The sequence below is a fragment of the Diceros bicornis genome, chromosome 17 (assembly GCF_020826845.1).
Source record: "Diceros bicornis minor isolate mBicDic1 chromosome 17, mDicBic1.mat.cur, whole genome shotgun sequence".
Taxonomy (NCBI): Eukaryota; Metazoa; Chordata; class Mammalia; order Perissodactyla; family Rhinocerotidae; genus Diceros; species Diceros bicornis.
In genome coordinates, this window is record NC_080756.1 from 10,309,282 (window position 1) to 10,328,834 (window position 19,553).

The 19,553-nt window shown below is 40.7% G+C and overlaps 1 protein-coding gene across 2 annotated transcripts in view; it reads left to right on the forward strand.

Annotated features, from left to right (window-relative positions):
* The window catches only part of LRIG3 (leucine rich repeats and immunoglobulin like domains 3), a 45,028-nt gene that overhangs the window by 16,480 nt on the left and 8,995 nt on the right, over positions 1–19,553 (forward strand). For both annotated transcript variants that reach the window (XM_058557758.1, XM_058557759.1), the window contains 9 exons: positions 10,048–10,179; positions 10,746–10,889; positions 11,882–12,025; positions 12,347–12,490; positions 12,894–13,037; positions 13,968–14,048; positions 15,026–15,097; positions 17,334–17,405; positions 17,898–18,061. In XM_058557758.1, the coding sequence (XP_058413741.1) occupies positions 10,048–10,179; positions 10,746–10,889; positions 11,882–12,025; positions 12,347–12,490; positions 12,894–13,037; positions 13,968–14,048; positions 15,026–15,097; positions 17,334–17,405; positions 17,898–18,061 (1,097 nt within the window). The remainder of the gene's footprint in view (positions 1–10,047; positions 10,180–10,745; positions 10,890–11,881; positions 12,026–12,346; positions 12,491–12,893; positions 13,038–13,967; positions 14,049–15,025; positions 15,098–17,333; positions 17,406–17,897; positions 18,062–19,553) is intronic.

Consider the following 19,553-nt stretch of genomic DNA (forward strand, 5'->3'; position numbering starts at 1 on the left):
CTTTCTCTTCTCCTGGCTCAGCTTCCATATCCCATTTCTTATACAACATGAGGTCGAGACCCCTGCAGTCCAGCAGCACTTCTGCAGTGAAGGGATTGTTTTGTGTCTGTGCTGTCCTCTGTGGTAGCCACTAGACACGGGGAAATTGAACGCTTGAAATGTGGCTAGTGTCACTGAGGAATTGAGTTTTAATTTCATTTAAATTTAAATAGCCACATGTGGCCTGTGTCTATTATACTGGACAGTGCAGGTCTGGACTCTTAAAGTCTTCCTCTCACACACCTCGTCTAGTGTGACAGTGTAAAATATGGGGCCCAGAACAAGATAGTTGAGATGGGGTCTAATGCAGAATGTGATGGGATCATCTCCCTTGACCAGAATCCTGGACATTAATGAAGTTTGAGATTATGTTAGCATTTTATTGACCGTGTTGTGTTATGGTCAGCTGAGATCCTTAAGTCTATCGTCATTTTCATAAGAATTGCTTTCAGATAGACCTTTTAAAATGATTGATTAAAAATTCAAAACACTGCCTTATCCCGGCTTAATTTTTCTAGTTGCTTCTAGACCATCATTTTAGTACATGGGGAGGGTTGGGATCATGATTCATCCCATGGGTGAGTTGTAGTTCTTTGGCATTTGCACTTGGTTATTCACACCTCTATCCATAGTCATAACAAATGTTGACAGCACAGGGCTACAGGTGGACCCAGTAGCAGCCACTAGCAGCTTCTTCCCTAAAGGTCCGTGGCAATCTGTGGATAAAAACAAGGGATGTGAACTCACCTGCCTGTAGGACCATCACCACCGTTTCTATGTCTTATTCACAAGGAGAAGTTAAATACTTGGTGAAATCAAGACATTCTGTGTCTGCGATGTTCGTAGACCATTGGTCTGTGAACCATATCAGAAAGTAAAATGACATTTCTTTGGCCTGATGTGTTCACACAGAAGTAATCCTCTATGTGATTACTACTTATTAACTTGAAGTTCAGAATAATGATGCCGTGTTTTCCAGTTCGAATTATCATCTTAAGTGAAAATTCTTTATATAGGCTAATGTTTGGTTAAAATCTCTTATGCAAATCTAAGATGGATGATTCTTCAGTAAAGAAATTACAGTAACTTTTTTGAGGGAAGGGTTTGTGGTTTATTATGGGTTTTAGAGAAAAGTTGGTTTTATTCTTTGATTGGGTTTCTGTTGAAGACTTATTAGGCATGGTGGACTGAATGCACACATTTCACTCTGTTCCTTCCTAAAACCCCCTTAAAATGCAAGTAAAGGACTAAAAAAATGCACACTGACGGGAACAAAGAAAATAGGAGAGGAGACATTCCAAATGAAAGATGCCATAAAAATTTTGCAAGGAAACAGACAAATTGTAACTGACTTAAAGGAGAAAGTAAAGTGGATCCCAGAAGAAGCCAACATTTTTTTGCTACAGAGACTCGGACTAGTTCGGGAATTCAAAACCTGTGAAGGTGGGGATGCAGAGTGGGACTGAAAATGGGGGATTGGTTGAAACTCTTTTATAAGAAGCAGTCAGACCTCCAGGTTCCTCCACCAGGTTCCTCCTCCTCAAAGCCCCGTGACTGCCCCTCCCTTTAGGCAGCAGCAAACTGAAAGTTTACTCCCTGGAGAGTTGAAACAGAAAATCCCTGGAATTTGGGACACAGACCCAGCAGGGCAAGGGGTGGGGACTGAGGACAGCATATTCTGCATTCGGGGAAATTAAGTCAAATCTGAATACTGAGGGTGAACACCCACCCCCCACCCCCCACAGTTTATTTTCCTGTTGGCCCTCCCAGACACTAGCAGTCGTGCTGACACCACCAGACCACCAGACGGGACATTGGAGGATTTGAGCAGCAAGACGTGGAGATCCCATCATGAAATAGGTACCTCTTCACCACCTGGGGGGAGAATCACTAGTCAACACGTCCATTCCACACACAGCCCTCGGTAAGCTTTTGAGGGCTACCTTTTATTAACTGAATGGAAAGCCAGTGATCACCAGACTTTTGAAGATGTTTCTAACAGTGAAGTCAGGGTCTGAAACACACGGGAAAAGGGAACCAGAGACCATGGAAGGAGAGGGAACTTCAGAACCACCTAATATCTCTGGAGAGAGAGGAGAGATGTTATAGCTACAAAACAAGAAAAGAAAGGTGGAAAATAATGATAATAAAAAAGAATATTCAGAAAATAAGGAGGAACTCTTAAAAGTTAAAAATATAACAACAGACGCTTTAAAAATTGGTGGTCATAGAAGTGTTGGAAGAAAGTTGAAAAACTCTCAAAAAGAAGAACCAGAAGACAAAAGTGATGGAAAACAGGAGAGGAAGAAATGAGAAAATAGGAAGATCGGGTAAGAAGTCTAACACCATCTAATTGGAATTCCACAAAGAGACATCTGTGGAAATAGGAGAGAGGAAATTATCAAACATATAAAAAAATTTCCCAGAACCAAGAAACTCACATTTCTAGGGTTGAAAGGCCCTATGGAGTGCCAGCAAATGAAAAAAGAAAAAAGACTTACACTACTGTGCAATTTCAGAATACCAGGAGTAAAGAGAAGCTGTGAGAGGAGGAAAAAAATAAAACACAAAGCCAGTCCCCTAGAAGGACTGATGTGGCTCTCCAGGTGTGCTCCCAGCAGCATCAGCATCACCTGGGAACCTGGTAGAGATGCAGATTCTCAGGTCCCACCCAGACCTACCGGAAGAGAAACTCTGAGGATGAGGCTCAACAGTCTGTGCTTCAAGAAGCCCCTCCCCCCAATTCTGATGCTGCTGAAGTTTGAGAAACTCTGGGGGGGGAATCAGCACGGGCTCTGGCTCCTCAAACTTACATCCGTGATTGCTGTAATAGAGTAAAACAATGTCTGCAAATCATAGGGGAAAATCTTTTCTGTCTTTTTTTGTGTGTGTGTGAGGAAGATCACATCTGTGCTAATCCTCCTCTTTTTGCTGAGGAAGACTGGCCCTGAGCTAACATCTATTGCCAACCCTCCTCCTGTTTGTTTTTTTCCCCAAAGCCCCGGTAGATAGTTGTACGTCATAGTTGCACAGCCTTCTAGTTGCTGCATGTGGGATGCGGCCTCAGCATGGCCCGAGAAGCAGTGCATCGGTGCGCGCCCGGGATCCGAACCCGGGCCGCCAGTAGCAGAGCGCGCGCACTTAACCGCTAAGCCACGGGGCCGGCCCGGGAAAATCGTTTCTAATCTAAACTCTTTACACACCCAAACTGTCAGTCCTATAAAGACATTTCCAAACATTTAAAAAAAAAAACACAACACACCTCTACACTTGGTTTCTTGGAAAGTTAATGGAGGATATGCCCCAGGGAAATGAGGGAGTAAACCAAGGAAGAGGAAGACTAGGCAGCCAGGCAGTGGGACTCCAACAGAAGAAAGAGGTGAAATCCCCCCAAAGTGAGGTCAGGTTCTGTAAGAGGCTGCAGTTTTAACATGATTGTATGAAGCCTCTGTAACAAATCTGTCATTTGCAGTGTTTGTCACCCAGTCCAGAATCACAACTCTTCAGAGCTGGAAGAGGTCATTCCGTTTCATTTCCTCCCATTGACAGATGAGAAAATCAAGATTCACCAAGTGTAGTAGATCAAGACAGAGGACCAGGAACAGAATCAGTCTCCTCGCTGGGGAGCTGTGGTTGGAATTGCTGCTTCAAAGGGACCCTTCTTTTAACAGGTTGATTAACGTATGGAATCACAGTTTCGTGTTGACTTTTTCTGGTGGCAGCTATAACGGTCATACCGTTTTCTGATGTACGTGTGCACGGTGAGCCACAGTTTAGATAATCCTTATGGGCCAATCTAAAGTTTGACCTAGAGTTTCTGGACTAATCCTAATTCCTTGGTCACTTCAGGGTCTTTAGCCCATTCATTTAATCCTGAGTTCTGGGAACCAAAGATGAATTAGAAGTTTGCTCTTCTCACAAGTGAATTGCAAGCTAGTGGGAAGACTCAAGCTCACAGCTTAACCACAGCAGTGGTCTGGCGTGTGAAAATGGCTGTGGAAGGCCCCTGCCTCGAAAGAGAGGTAGGGAAAATTTTTAAACTTCACTAAATTAGAGATAATTTTTATACGTAATTAAATTATTTCAGATTAAAATAATTGTTTAGTAAGGATCTTCTTTAGCATCCTAAATTAAGGGATTTCCCCTTAAATTTCTGTTTCCATAAAGGGCGAAATTGAATTTATGCTTGGGGGTCAAAAAGGGCGGTTTTGCATGTAGTGTGAATGGGTTTTTGACCCATGTTTCTTTTGCATTTTTAACATGTGTTAAAATTGGCACAGAAGTAGGGCCTGATTGTTGTAAGACCTCTGTATTAAAACAGTGTGGCCATCTTTATCATGTTCGTGAGCCTGAAAGATCATTGTACTTTATGTTGACCTGGCTTTTACCGAAAGAACTGGCTCTGCCTCCTACGGTGGCTCATTTGCTGCTTAGTTAGTGTCATTAATTCCTAATCAAGGATCTGTCTCCTTCCAGAAGACTCCTCAGTTGGCTTTATTCTTTGATGCCACAGTGCCAGTGGACCAGTCTAAACATGTGTTCTTTTAATGAAACTTCTTAATTACCTTTTGAGAAGAAAAGATGAGCAGAGACAGTGTATTTTTATCTGCATGGGAGAGGTTCTTTGCTTGCCAAGTCTCTTTGTTAAAAGAAGCCTAATATTATGGGGTGTTAGTTATTGCAGCCAAGGTAGTTTTCAAGGAAGCTTTTTTTTGGTGGCAGGGGATTATTGTTGGAAATCTAAGTGACCTTTAACACTACATGTTTGCAAAATGTAGTGTTTTCTTTAACAACTTGTAATTCCTTTATAAATGGTGCTAAACTGGTTGCTTGCAAGTTGTATATAGAAATCGGTATTTCCTTGGGGCCAGGCTGACAGCCCAGTCAATACAGTTAATATGCTTGCTCTGGGTGTATGGAATGACCACGCGTTCAGCAATTTGTTAGCTGCAGTGACTGAATTGAACTTAAGGGATGTGGTTAGAGTAATGCATTCTAAGAAAAGAGGGCATTGCAACATTTAAAAAAAAAGGTTTCAAATTAAATTTCACCGCACACACCGTCTCTACAAGGAAAATGCCACATGCACATACCTTTTTGAAGTAGCCAGGATTGCGTGTCTTTACACATCATGGCTGCGAAGCCTTAAGCTGCCTGTTATCTTGTGCAACGGGTAGGAGACAGTTCAGACTATTGACAGATAGTTCTTATTCATCAAGAAGCTACAGTTTAATTGGTTCAGGAATTCCAGTGTGAAAAAACCTGATATTCTGGTTCCTCACTAACAAAGAATATGTCACTCTGTGACTCTCCTTCCAAGAGTGCATGAAGTTCTTTTGAGACTCATAGGCTTTCTGGAGACGACAGTGAGTCACAAGGTAGAACCACTCATCGTCACACGAAGTGGTCCTGTCTCTAAGCTCATAAATTAGCCCAGGTTTACATTTAGTGCAGGTGTTCAGAGTATCAGAACAAACAAGCATATTTCTTACATATGAGAATAGCACATTTTTCCGTTTTCCTAGTGATTACAGACACATTAAAATGCCAGTCCTGGGCTGTCCTGGTCGGGAACATCTCACCCCTGAGCAAGCGGCGTGGCTAGTGTGCACTCTGTGCTTTGGAAGGCCTCCTATATCAGCAACACACAGCGCAGCAGTGACAGACAGAGGGAATGGGACTCTGAACTGGGTCCCCGGGGCCAGAGGCTGCAGAGCTGGAAACCGGAGCTTGTATGTCAGGGGAGGAGACAAGCAGACCCTGTGCCCTGGGAACCAGAGGAAGAGCAGTGCTTCACCCCAAAGTGGGCGTCTAGGCAGACGGTCACCATCACCCTAACACACCATCATCTGTCCTCTGTTCCTGCAGATGGTGCTTCTGTGCCTGGTCTTGCCTGCCTCCCACCCAGTCTTTCTGTCAGTGCTGCTGGAGCAGCCTTTCTAAGATGCACGTCTGATATAGTCACCCCACCATTTGAAATCCTCCATCCTCCTCCCCTTACTTCATCTTGAAATAAAACCCAAATGCCTAACATGGTTTACAGGGCTCCCCTTGACCTGCTCTCATCTCCTCCCATCTCTACACTATCTTCGCACTCTGGTGACTGCCCCCATTTGCCAGCCGGTTCTCCTCCACTAGAATTTAACCTCCATGAGGTCAGGGACTAGATCCGTCTTGTTCATTGTTAGATCTTCAGCACTCTAAGAGCAAATACCATCATAAGAAAATGGTAAGTCTTGTTTGCCTCTGCATTTTAAAGATATTTGGCAAAGAAGGCTGAAAGGTGAAATTAGCGAGAAAGTAGAACCATTATTGTTGGGCCTGAGAAGCCAAGGCTGAAATACGTGACAATCCTGTTTTTCCTGTGGCCTCTTGGAAGCCTGAGAGAACCATCTTCGTTCTTACCAACCAAGCCCCCAGGGATAAGTCCACAAGGGACTAATTATACTTGACCTCAGCAATGGTTTGACTGTGGAACACCTTGTACTATCAACAGACATAGATGACCAAAATATTCGTAGTCCTTAAGATGCATATACACAAGGCTGAAATACCTTCCAATACCTGCAGTACCATATTGTGATCTTTGAACAATGGAAAGATGGCATTTCCACGTTAACTTAAGTAATGGAAAAAGGTATTCACACAGTGTGTTTTGTTTTTTGTTAAAGCATTGCACATTTCCTGCCAAAACTATTAATTAACTGCAGTGCTTTTAACGTGTTCATCAGTTTTGGCATTTACCCATATTTGGAGAAAAGCGAAAGCTAGAGTTGAATTGAAGCTTTGTCTTCTAGCAGCAGCTATTTGTGAGCCACTCCATTATGAAATATGTTTATTTTGAGGGTTTTCAGTGATTAAAAAGATTGTTTAATCTAATTTTTAATGTAGTTGTCTCCTTTTTTTTTTTAACCCTTCTTTCATGATATAAAGCAATTTTTTTTTTAAACTGGTACATATCAGGTGGTTATTTGCTAGTTAGTCTGAGAGCTAATGTGAAACTGGTGTTTGGATTTAATTCCATTCCTTTAGGACAGAGTTCCCATTTTGTGATACAGGGACTATTCTCCTGGCAGTTGTGAGGGATTTTTGTGCTGGGAAGCAGTGCTCACAAAGACGGCCCTGTCCACGCTCCATCTCTCCCTGAGCACTTTCACACTGCCATTTAGGAGGTGTGCAGTTCAGGAAATTGCTGGCTTTGGCTGGAGCGTACTTTAACTGCAAGGAAAATTTTATTCGTCACTCAAGTAATTGGCAGTTTTAATACCTTGTTCATAATTACCTTATAAACAAACGAATATATAAACCAAAGATTGTATGGCCTGTAATCTAACTCGTAGCTCTATTTGACCAATGTGATAGACACCTGTGGGTCTCCCTCCCCCTCCCACAAAAAAACAATTTGCTCCATTTATTGCAAAAATCTATAGCTGAGCGTTTGCTTTCCTGTTGTTGTTAAATATAAGCATAGCTGTACTTGCCCCAGACAGCCTGGGGGCCAAAACCAGATGCAGAGTTTGATGGGAGGTAGCAGCTGGAGACAGGGGAGGGAGCTGGAGAGAGAGGGGCGCTTCGGGGTGACTCAGCTGTCTGTGGGAGGACATCCTGGTAATGCAAACATTTGGGTTATGTATTTAGGAGAACATTTTTGTCCCCAAAAGCGTGGTTTTGTTTAACCCACACACCCTGACCTAAGGCCTTGTGGCTTGTCTCTGGGACTAAATCCATCTCCGGGACCTAGAAATTGACTAATTGTCTCACTTGCATTACCCTCTACCTCACAGCTAGATCAAGGCGTTTAGACACTGGCGAATCCAGATGTGGGAAATGGTCAAAATCAGAGGTCATGGCTGACTTGACTCTCAACAAAGTCTGTAAGACTTCATGGGAGTCTGAGGGGCTCCATATTTGTGACTTGTACACAGGACTGCTGATCCTTTTTTTTTAATCTTACTATTATCACAGACAAATTCGCCTCTTAGGATATGTACCACCCATGCTTGTTACCTTGTGTAGGATTACTTCAAAAAATGGGGTTAAGTTCTCCAATGACTTGGATCAGAAAGGACGATTCCCCACAGTCCTTAGAAGTAACATAGGGAAGCTTTTAACAACATTTTGAGAAGTTCTGCTATTTTGTTGTTGTTTCCATAGAAGACGTACAGCCCATTTTCTCCACTCTGCTTCTTTCTTGTGGGGAAAGTGGCACCCGATGTTTGCACACATTCAGGAGGTAGATCTTCCGCTCTGCTGGATGCCAAATACGTGCAAACCCCTGGGGGCCCCCCTTATCTACCTGGGGTGCAAGCACAGACTGGGGGGTGCCCTGTTTCCAGGGCATCCTTGGTGTTGGCCTGATGACTGCTCAGTGAGCCAGTGCGGATCCCCACATTAGTGTGAAACCAGAAGTTCAGCGTTCTTGCGAGGGTCGGAGGTGGTGGGCCTTTCTGGAGGTGCATCTCCACGGAAGAACTTAATTGCCAAAATGTTTGAAACTGTTCTATGAAACAAGCCCTCATGGATTGCTTTGGGACCAACACGGTTACTCTGTGAGGTGGCTTGGGAAGTGCTTGGACTCATTTGGTTAGAAGCCCTAGTTTCCTGATTTTAGTATTACCTATAATATCTACAACAGAGAAATGTCATTGATTAAATGGCATAATATAGGAAAAATGCTGAGCACAGGGCTTGGCATCCGATATGTCGTCAACCTCATTACATTCCGCACAGATTCTAAGACAGAGGGGTAGAGACCTGTCCCTGCTTGGAAGGAGCTCCCCGTGTGGCAGAGGAGACCGCCAGGGTAGGTGCTGTGTCGAGATGCAGTACAGGGTTTTGTGAAAACACGTCAGAGTGCACCTACCTCAGGAATCTCCGAGATGGTGCGAGGCCTGTGAGTTATAACAATGCAGAAGAGCTGACGAAACTCAAAGAGCCGTAGAAATACACGTTGCTAAGAAAGATACACATGTATAGGAGATATATTGTCTAAGTTTCCTCATTAAGTGAAGGTTAACTACTTTAAACTGCATATCAGTTTAATTCCTGTTTGCTAGCAGGATGGTCATTGAATGCTGAATTTCCCCTTGGAAGCTGATGACCTTTTAAGAGCGTTGATTTGGCCCCTTTTTTGTGTTTTCATTTGTGGTCTAGTAGAGTGCACATAAATAGTGGAAATGTTCTGTATGTGAACTGTCCTGTTTGACAGCCACCAGGCACATGTGGCTGTTGAGAACCTGAGATGTGGCTACTGTGACTAGGAAACTGAATTTTAACATTTAATTTTAATTCATTTAAATTTAAAGAGCCACGTGGGCTGCCATATTGGACATCATGGTCTGGTGTTTTGGATTGTTAATGTCAAAATTTTTAATCTAATTACTCCTAGGGATTATTTAGAGTGGGGTGCTCTTCTGTAATACTTCTGTAATATTCAAAGCCCTGGAGCGTATCCACTGGTTTTGAAGACTGTGGCAGTGCCTTGAAACTTGCTGTTTCTTAAAGAAAGAGACATCTCTCTAGCATGGCTTTAAGAAAGCCGTGTATTTTAAGTTCATTGGCACCTGTAGTGTGTGTACTTTCCAAGAGAAGAATTAGAAATAGATTAGGAATCAAGAAGAAGGAAGAAGGAACTAACACATCAGTGCCCGGAATGCCATCTTGGTCCTAGGCATTTTTACATACCACTTAATAAAATGATAAGGAAGAAGGACTGTTAACAAAATAACATAAAGAAAAATCAAACCATTTGCATAGTGTTTAGATAACCACAGCTATTAAACACACCCATATTTATATAGGAATATTTTTCATATATTCTAGTATTATGATTTACTATTTAATGCAAAATCAAAGTGACTAAAGAGTTGCTGTTTAACTTTTAAAAGTTAAAATATGGAAAATCAGTTTTCCATATTTCTGAAGAACGAGTTAGGAATAGAAAATATTTTTCACCTTTCAGGTTGTTGTACCATTAACCCTGTTACCTGTGCTATCCTTTGATTCTAGAGCTGGCAACAGGATTGTTGAAATATTACCTGAACATCTGAAACAATTTCGGTCCCTCGAAACTTTGGACCTGAGCAACAATAATATTTCAGAGCTTAAAACTGCATTTCCACCTCTACAACTCAAATATCTGTAAGTCAAGATTTCTTTAACAAAAATTTATACCTATGCTGAAAATACCGTGTTATAATTAAAAAAATCGACTTGAAAGTATAACGAACTCTGCCTGTTTTACTGCTGGTGGATCAAAAATGTAAATTTCTTATCTTACTGACTTGTAATTTGCTATAAGCCCAGATAACCACAGTCTTCATTTTGTGTTTACACCTCTGAATTACAAAAAAATTAGACATCCTTTGACTGTTAGAAAAACAGTATGGGGTGAAAAGTGCTTCTTTTTAAAAAATAATCAAAATTAAACCACTGCTGTGCTTCATTAGTAAATGAATTTCATAAAAAGTGGATAAGCATCTCTAACAAATTTTTGTAACCTTCAAATATTCCAATATCTCTTTCCCGAGCAGTACCTGTGAATCTTACAGTATTGGTCCACAAGGACCTACAGAGTGATTATTTTAAGTGTCCATTGTTACAAATGATGGTTAGGTTCTCTGGAGATTCTTTATGATATAGAGAATGCATGCACTTCAGCTTCCAAAGAAAGCTGAAAGGGAAGCTCATCTTCAAACTTTCAACAGGTATATCAACAGCAACCGAGTCACATCGATGGAACCTGGGTATTTTGACAATTTGGCCAACACGCTGCTGGTGTTGAAGCTAAACAGGAACCGAATCTCAGCTATCCCGCCCAAGATGTTTAGACTGCCCCAGCTGCAGCACCTGTAAGTAAAATGCCCTCTTAGATGTTGTTTCCTCACCTCCTCTAAACCCTTGGTGTCTGTCCCCTGAAATCCACAATGTGGCAAAAAGAGTTGAGAAGCAAGAATGTGGCCGAGTGCCCTTTGAGAGCCCGAGTGCAGGCTCCTGCCTGACGAGGCTCGTTGGGTTGTTACTGGAAGAGTGAACAGTGTAATCACTGAGCAGTCTCCATACAAAGGCGTCATTGTGGCACTGAAGAAATTATGGGGACTCTCAACAGCTGTGGTTTATGAGAATAATACCGACAACTGCAGGAGGCTCTGATAGCTTAAGTGGCTGTAAAGAACTGTCTCGTTAATAATGGTAGAATGATCTGTGAACAGGCTCCTACCGTATCGTGGTTTTCAACCTTGGCTGCACATTACAGACACTTGGGGAGCTTTTAAAAATCCCAATGCCCAGGCCACACCCTAGACCAATTACTTTAGACCCTCTGGGGGTAAGATCCAGGCTTCAGTAATTTTTAAAACTCCTCAGGTGACTCCAGGGTGCAACCAGTGTTGAGAACGACTGCCTTAAAGAGAAAGCATTCAACTAAGAAGATCGTGAAACAGAATGACCGACTTTTGTGAGCAGCTTGAACAGGATAAACTTGACGGCCCTGCTCCTGAATAGACCTAGTGTTTTCACATGACATTCGCTGTTCTCATGCTGGATAACTTAAAAACAAATATTAATTCATTTAATTCTATATGGATGGACATCAGTTTAGAAATTAAAGTGTAGTCTAGTTTCAATATTGTATTATTCCAAAAAATACATCACACTTTGCAGAAGGAAATTCACTCACTGCTAATAAATCGAAATGGTTCTCAATAAAAATGTTTAGAAATTTAAAACATTCTGTGTAATTTAACACTGGCTGGTTTAACTATATTATAGTAATGTCACATTTTATTGCTACCTCCAGAGTTTGTCACATAAGCTGACCATTTAACTGTAATTTCCAATGCAGCGAGCTGAACCGAAACAAGATTAAAAATGTAGATGGGCTCACATTCCAAGGGCTTGGTGCTCTGAAGTCTCTGAAAATGCAAAGAAATGGAGTAACAAAACTGATGGATGGTGCTTTTTGGGGGCTGAGCAACATGGAAATCTTGTAAGTGTGGGTTCTCACAGTTCCTACGCAGGTATTATGAGCATAGATTGCTCAGTGAACATTCAGGAGCTTTTATTTGAAATCCTATGTTAAAATCTCATAATTTACCATCTTATTTATAATTTAGTATTTAGTTTTGTTTCAGGTAATGTGACTGAGAATTTATAAGCACATGGAATTTTTTTGCTGCTGTCTTTATATCACAAAAGCTAAACATCCAGTAACAATGGGACTGTGTAGTAGGTTGTAATCATATGTCCCCTTTGAAGAGACAAGATAATGAACTTTTGATCTTCCTTTTGATTCCTATGGTAAATGTAGGCAGCTGGACCATAACAACCTGACGGAGATTACCAAGGGCTGGCTTTACGGCCTGCTGATGCTGCAGGAACTTCATCTCAGCCAGAATGCCATCACCAAGATCAGCCCTGATGCCTGGGAGTTCTGCCAGAAGCTCAGTGAGCTGTGAGTTGCCTTTATTCTCTTCAGCTTTGAGAGCAGGGATCATGCCAGAGCATGAGCTTCTTACCTCTGATCTGTGAAATTTTCATAACAGAGTTTCCAAGGTGACAGCTTTTTTCACATGCAACCTAGTCATATTTTTATTGTGATAAGTTGAAGCCAACTCTGCTGTTTCAGGTCTGAGGCGCACAGGCTGAAGCAATGATGGTTATTTTCAAATAAACAGAATGTTTTTTATTTAATTACTAGGATTAGAAATAATGTTTATCTGTGTATTATTAAGAAGGTAGACTTTTAAAATAAGGATTTTTCTGGTTTACGTATATTACCTGTTTTTTGGAAAACAAATCATGTTGCATTGGAAAAGAAAAGCTATTATTTGGTTTTTGTTCTTTTTTCTTTACAGGGACCTAACTTTCAATCACTTGTCGAGGTTGGATGATTCGAGCTTCCTGGGCCTAAGCTTATTAAATACACTGCACATTGGGAACAACAAAGTGAGCTACATCGCTGATTGTGCCTTCCGGGGCCTTTCCAGTTTAAAGACTTTGTAAGTTACACATTCTGCTCTCCATCCATGAACCTAATTGGTTCCTAAATATGCCCACTTTTCTCTAAGCAGATTTCCTTTGTTGTGAAGGAAATGTGTGCAGCCTCAGAAGTAGTGTCTTAATCTTTCCCAGATCAGTTTGATTAAAATCAGTCCATTTCATCCATATGTGTTTCTTAAAGGGCTTAGAAAGGACAGCGATCAGATTGTTTGGGTGATTACAGTTGGCCTTCTCAGGATCTCCAGGAAGTTGGTAACCGCTCAAGAGGGAAACAATTTTAAATCCACTAATTTTTCTTTATAATATGCAGATTAAAAATTACCCCAAGCAAAAAGATAGACAAAGGGCAGCAGAGGAAGATGCCCGTTTATCATACCAGTGATATCCAGACTTGACCTCTGTCCTAAGAAGAGGGAGTTGGATTAATTGACCTTTGAAAAAGCTCTCAAATGTTCATTTTCATGTTGTGCAATGGGCGTTTGATTTTTGCACCGTCAGAAGCTTTTTCTCCATTCCCTATTCGAAGCATTACATCATTGAAAGACATGCTGTATACTTTGGCGAACTCCTGCTTGTGTGGTTGGGGCAGTGGTTTTAAAGTTTAATGTATTTTTCAGACTATTCAAGTCTTTCAGAACTTAGTCATGTTGATAGAGGAATTAATAGGGCCAGAGTCGACTGTCCTGATTTCGGGTGAAACCGTAAAATGTTGAGGGAGGGGGGCAGGGTGTGAGTGGTATGTCGGAGTGAGGAAAAGTTTTCTGTTCTTTCGAAAAGGGTGGAGTTGATGTGGGGGATTATGAGGAATTTATTACAAATTACATCCACCTGGGTGGTGATCTTAGCCTTCAGAGCGTGTCTCTAAAGAGTGCTGTGTCTTGTGTTCGGTACCTGATACTAGTTTCAGGAACATTCCTTTTCTTGATTAGGGATCTGAAGAACAATGAAATCTCCTGGACTATTGAAGACATGAATGGTGCTTTCTCTGGGCTTGACAAACTGAGGCGGCTGTGAGTATGGTTTGCTTCACCCTCTGACCTGAACATTTTGCTGTGATTTGAATCAGTTCCATAGGTTGACGTCTTGGAAGAGTTTTAGAAATAGGTGCTTAAATGGTTGTTACCTTTTGTCATTTTGCCAATGAGAGCTGTTGTAAGATGTGGATGACTTTTCTTCCTTGGGTACAGTGGTTTTATTCAACACTCTGGTTAGTTTAAACTTATTTTAATATCTGGGTAATTTTAAATTGTTTTGAGTGCTTAGACTCTTGGGATTATCATTGTGTAAAGTTAGTGCCCCTACTAAGTTCAACATTTGACACTTTCGATGTTGCACTCTGCTCACGGGAATTTTTAAATGAAGTGATCTAGTGTCCACTGATAATACTGCAATAGGGTTCAAGCAATACAGGATAAAAATATGCTTATATTTACCCATAAAATGGCCTTGTAGATGGCTAAATTCTGTGTTTTAAGCAAGTGGTCTTCAAATTGACTTACACATGGCCCTAAACTTCTGTGGATGATGAAAGTATCCACGGGGAGGGAGGATGAGGTGAGAGTCTCTACTAGCTGCTCTCTATTAGCTGTCTCTATCTCTCTATAGAGTCTCTATTAGCTGCCTTATTTATTAGAGTTCTGAGACAGTTTAGTTGGAATAAAGTTTCTTCTGTTCCTAAAAAACAGTTTAGTTGGAATAAAGTTTCTTCTGTTCCTAAAAAATCTTTGAAAATCACTGCTTTAATTTAACCATCAGAGGAACTTATCGAATACCTATTTGTACTGGGTTTTCTGCTGAATGCTTTGAAAACCATGCTGAACTGTATTACCGAAATAAATGGCACAGATATATTTTTACAGGATATATTGTTTCATCAAAAGAAATAGAATTATTCACAAGTGATTTAAAGAGCAATTCTTTTCATGAGAATTCCACCTCAAAATGGCTTTTATTAACTGTTCCAATTTATTTATTTTTTTTTTCCTAGAATACTCCAGGGAAACCGGATTCGATCTATTACCAAAAAAGCCTTCACTGGTTTGGATGCATTAGAACATCTGTGAGTAGCTGAATTTAGTTCCCCTAAAGGTAGCCTGAGATGATCTGCTTATGTGTGATAAAACAAACTAGAATGTAATTTTGTCCTTATCTTCTCAGTACCGTAAAGACATTTACACATCTACCTGTCCTCTACCTACCTGTCTATCCATCTGCCTATCTATCTATCTATGTACCTGTCTGTGTATCTGTCTATATCTATATGAGGTAAACAGCTACATATTTTCCTTTGCGTTCAAGGACCTTGCTGCATAGCATTATTGGGTTTTCTTTTAGTTGTTTTTCTCAAGTGGTGATAATTTAATTAAAAAGAACCCTATCATTTATTGTGCATCCACCACACATCAGGCATCATGCCAGGTATTTATATATATTGTCTCATTTACTCCTCACAAGAAAACTATTCAATAGCTATTATTACCTTTATTTTTAAGTTAAGAAGTGGAGGTTCTGAGGGTTCGTTGATTCCATTGGACAGTTAAGGAGACTTGGATTTTAAAGATCAGAAAAGACAATTCCTGGCAGTCCTTGACTGTGACATTAGGCGGGTATTAACACTACTTGGAGAACTTTTGTTCGTTCATTGTTACTGTTGTTTAATTATAAAACAGACGACCAATTTGCCCCCTTCGTTCTTTTTCTTATTCTCTTTTACTGCTAACCCATCGGTTAGCAACTGGCTGAACCAGGACTGAAGCCAGGGCCGCCTCTGCCTCACAATGTCCCTACTTCATGTGAGCTCTGGCCTTCACACTCCCTGCCCCTGCTCCCCTCAGTCACTCCTGGCATACATTTTTGAAATGACATTTAGGAGCTCAAATATTTTCAGCCCCTGGCAGAGCAAGCTAGCCAACCTTGATAGGAGTCAGTCCTGCATGAGCACCAAACCACCCAGCTGCTCGTAACCCTGGGCATGTGATTTATACTTGTACAGTGAAAATACAGAGTAATATAAAATCTGTGCTCTCTGACTGTTAAGGAATGCTTGTAGCCAGAAGTTTTGATATCTGTTAAGTGGGACAAAAAGAAGTTATCATTTAAAATACATATTTGGTTTGTAGCCACCTCTGTGCTGTGTACTGAGAGTGACGATTTAGCTGTTGTCTGTGGATCACCTTGTTGTCATCTTCTGACTTACCTGTCAGTCTGAGGGAGGTTTGGATTGTAGCCGTACTGACGGTGCAGCAGTTCAGGTGGTGGTTGGGTGATTCTACAAAGCAGAAATTGGAAGGGTGGACCTATATGGCTGGCCTTACTGAAACAAATTTATTTTCAAAGGGAAACTAAGCAAAAGCGTTTGTCATCTGACCCGTTGCATTTCTGGGAAAGTAGAATTAGTGGATCAGGGGAGGATTAACCTCTGCTTCAATTTTCTGAACCTTCTCGACTCTCCCAGCCTCTTTCTCTGCCCATGGTTGGTACTTTCATTCTGTCTTCTGCTGCCACTTGTCTCATTAAAAATCCCTTTCTATACTCTGACTCCTGTAAGAAAAAACAGAGCAGTAATCATTGTGGAGAGTCCTTTCATTCACACTGCTTGTAAGCACTAGTTAAAAATAAAATCAGCCCAGGATATTCTCTCATTTTATGAATGTCCTGCCTGAAGTGTTTGTTTTTTTTAACAAGTACATCTTGTCTGAACACCTTACTGTCTGCTGTGTGTGGCAAGAACAGGCTAGTGACCGAGGGTGTAGGTTTTGAAATTGAAAATAATTGAGTTCAGATCGTAGCTGCCCCGTTCTTGTTGAGCAAGGTAGTAATACCATTTTCTTTTGGATTGCTGTGAGGAATAAATTTAATAATATGTATGTAAATATGAATCACTTAACACTGCATATCATAGAAGGTATTCTATACATGATGATTTTTTGAAAGCGTAATTATGAGGAATTTTATTTGTGTATTTAGAAGTTACTAATGGTTACTAATTTGAATAATGAGAAATACAATAAAATAATACAGGAGAACAGCTTAGGCCCTTATGCGTCAAATAACCTGTCCATGGTGATGAGAAGGGACTCTCTCACCGTAACAGAACCTGCCTCCGGTACAAATATCCTTGTTCTTCCATCAATTCAGGCTTCCTAATGGGTTCTTCGAGAGTCACCCCATTTGTGCATTTCAGCACATAGAGTATTTGTTTGGTGAGTGGGGTGAGCAGTGTTGGCCCAACCTTTGTCTGAAGGCACTCAGTGACTATAATTCACTCTAATGTATTTGTTTTTGGTTGTTTTCAGAGATCTGAGTGACAACGCAATCATGTCATTACAAGGCAATGCATTTTCACAAATGAAGAAACTTCAACAATTGTGAGCTTTTCTTTTCTTTCCAAGAGTTTCAAATAAAGCGTAGAGGGGGAAACCATCAAGGAGTGTGTTATCCTAGATTATCTAGAACAAGTGTCTAGCACATTCTTAACATTACTTAATCTTTATGCCGGAAAGCAGAAGGAGTTGGTTATTGACTCTCTTTGCTGAAAAGAGGAGTTTCTTTTTCTTTCTGTTGTGAATTTGCAGTTTAAATTTGTGGGACCTGGTGCCTAATCATAGTGACAAGTTTTCTGTAGGAAGCTATTTTTGATATATCAGCACTTCTAGCTCAGTAGGTAGGTAAGAACAATAACAAAAAATGGTACTGGTTACATTTCTTGCATTGTAAGATGGACTCTAGCGTATTTATTACATGGGATGTGTGTATTTGGTTTCCACATTCATTGCTTTGTTAATAGTTACTCAAGTTTAGTTTACTTGTAGAAATCTGCATTTCATACAAAACAAATTGAACGTAATTACTCTCCCCAGGCATTTAAATACATCAAGCCTTTTGTGCGACTGCCAGCTAAAATGGCTCCCACAGTGGGTGGCGGAAAACAACTTTCAGAGCTTTGTAAATGCCAGTTGTGCCCATCCTCAGCTGCTAAAAGGAAGAAGTATTTTTGCTGTTAGCCCAGATGGCTTTGTGTGTGGTGAGTATAACTCTTGCCTCTGCCTTTTATTAATTCTTTTTTTTTCTCCCATTTGTCCAAATAATGGTTTTGAATAAATTTATGTTCTCTTAATAAAGCTTTTAATTCTGCAGAGGTAGATGAAAATAGATCTATAGTTGGCTGACTATTTTAATTTTATAGATGAGAAAAAGAGTTTTCTAAAATTTCTTCGTCTTTGGTCTGGCATCAGGGTGGTTTGGTAGAGAGATGATGGTGTTGGATCTTGGGAGAATTGAAGGATAGTCTCAGCCCTCCTACTTAAATCCCTTAAGTCTCAGCCTGTGCGTCTGTGAAATGGGGGCTCTGCTCTCTGGCCTCCCCGACTCCTTGGATTGTTGAGAGACTCACATGAGCTCAGTGAAGAGACTGAACAAAACTCTGTGCAAATGCTATGTGTGTGGAGTAGAAAGAGAAAATTATTAGCCAGTGATTTATAGGCTGCTAAAAATTTTACTATGGGCGGGTAAAGCATTACAAGTAATAAAAAGTTTGAATTTATTATAAATAAATTGAAGGTCCATCGTTTTAGCATCCAAGCATCTCAGCATTAACAGCCTGCTTACCCAGACTTCACATAGCGGGTTAGCAGATCTGGATTAAACCCCAGTGTTCACCTCCCTGGTGCAGTCTGCTCTCTGCTACGCTGCCCTGCTGCTTGCTGGCCACTGCCATGGAGACCTCTGTAAAAATAAATGTGCATCTGGGATGTGAAATCAAAATTTGCTTAAATTTAAGCATGTGTGTTAAGATATTACAGAACCTAATTTTGCATTGGCCTTTAAAAATTTATTTAAAACTGCTTTGCCTACGATTGTTCAGTTAAGTATAAGAGAAATATATTTTTTTAGGTTGCAGCATTAAATAGTGCCAGCAGTTTCTGGAAACAAAACATCTGGTGTAGCTTTTGGATCTAAATAAGCTTTTGGCAACCATCTGTAAGGGCCTGAGCTGTGTCTTTCCCATAGGTATTTATTTTACAGTTTTCTAGTCCCAAGATATGAACTCTGTTACTTTGAGACATATATATAGTATCCATAGATTTTTTACTCCCTCCATGGTGCATCTGAACATTGATTTACCAGATAAGAATTTTTGAAGAATCATACAGGAGAAGAAACTTATAGCATGCAGGCATGGAGTTGGAGTTATGAGAGCATCCCCCACACCCCATTCACACGCACACACGCATTATTTTTTCAGAGCACCCAAATAATACATTTTGGTAGATCTACAATGTTTCCTTCTGGGTTTAGACCATCTCTGAGAAACTGAAGTTCAAAAAGGTAACCTTTCCAAAAAGTAACAGAGAACTAAAAATAACTGTTTGGAATGAAAGAGTTGCTTAGCTCTAATTATAACGTGGCTGTGACAGTGTAGCACGGCGGCCTGATTGATTGTCCATTCTGTATTCCAAGCCAAAGCCAGGGTCTTGCTGTGAGCTTTGGAGATACTTTTTCTTTCACTACATGGT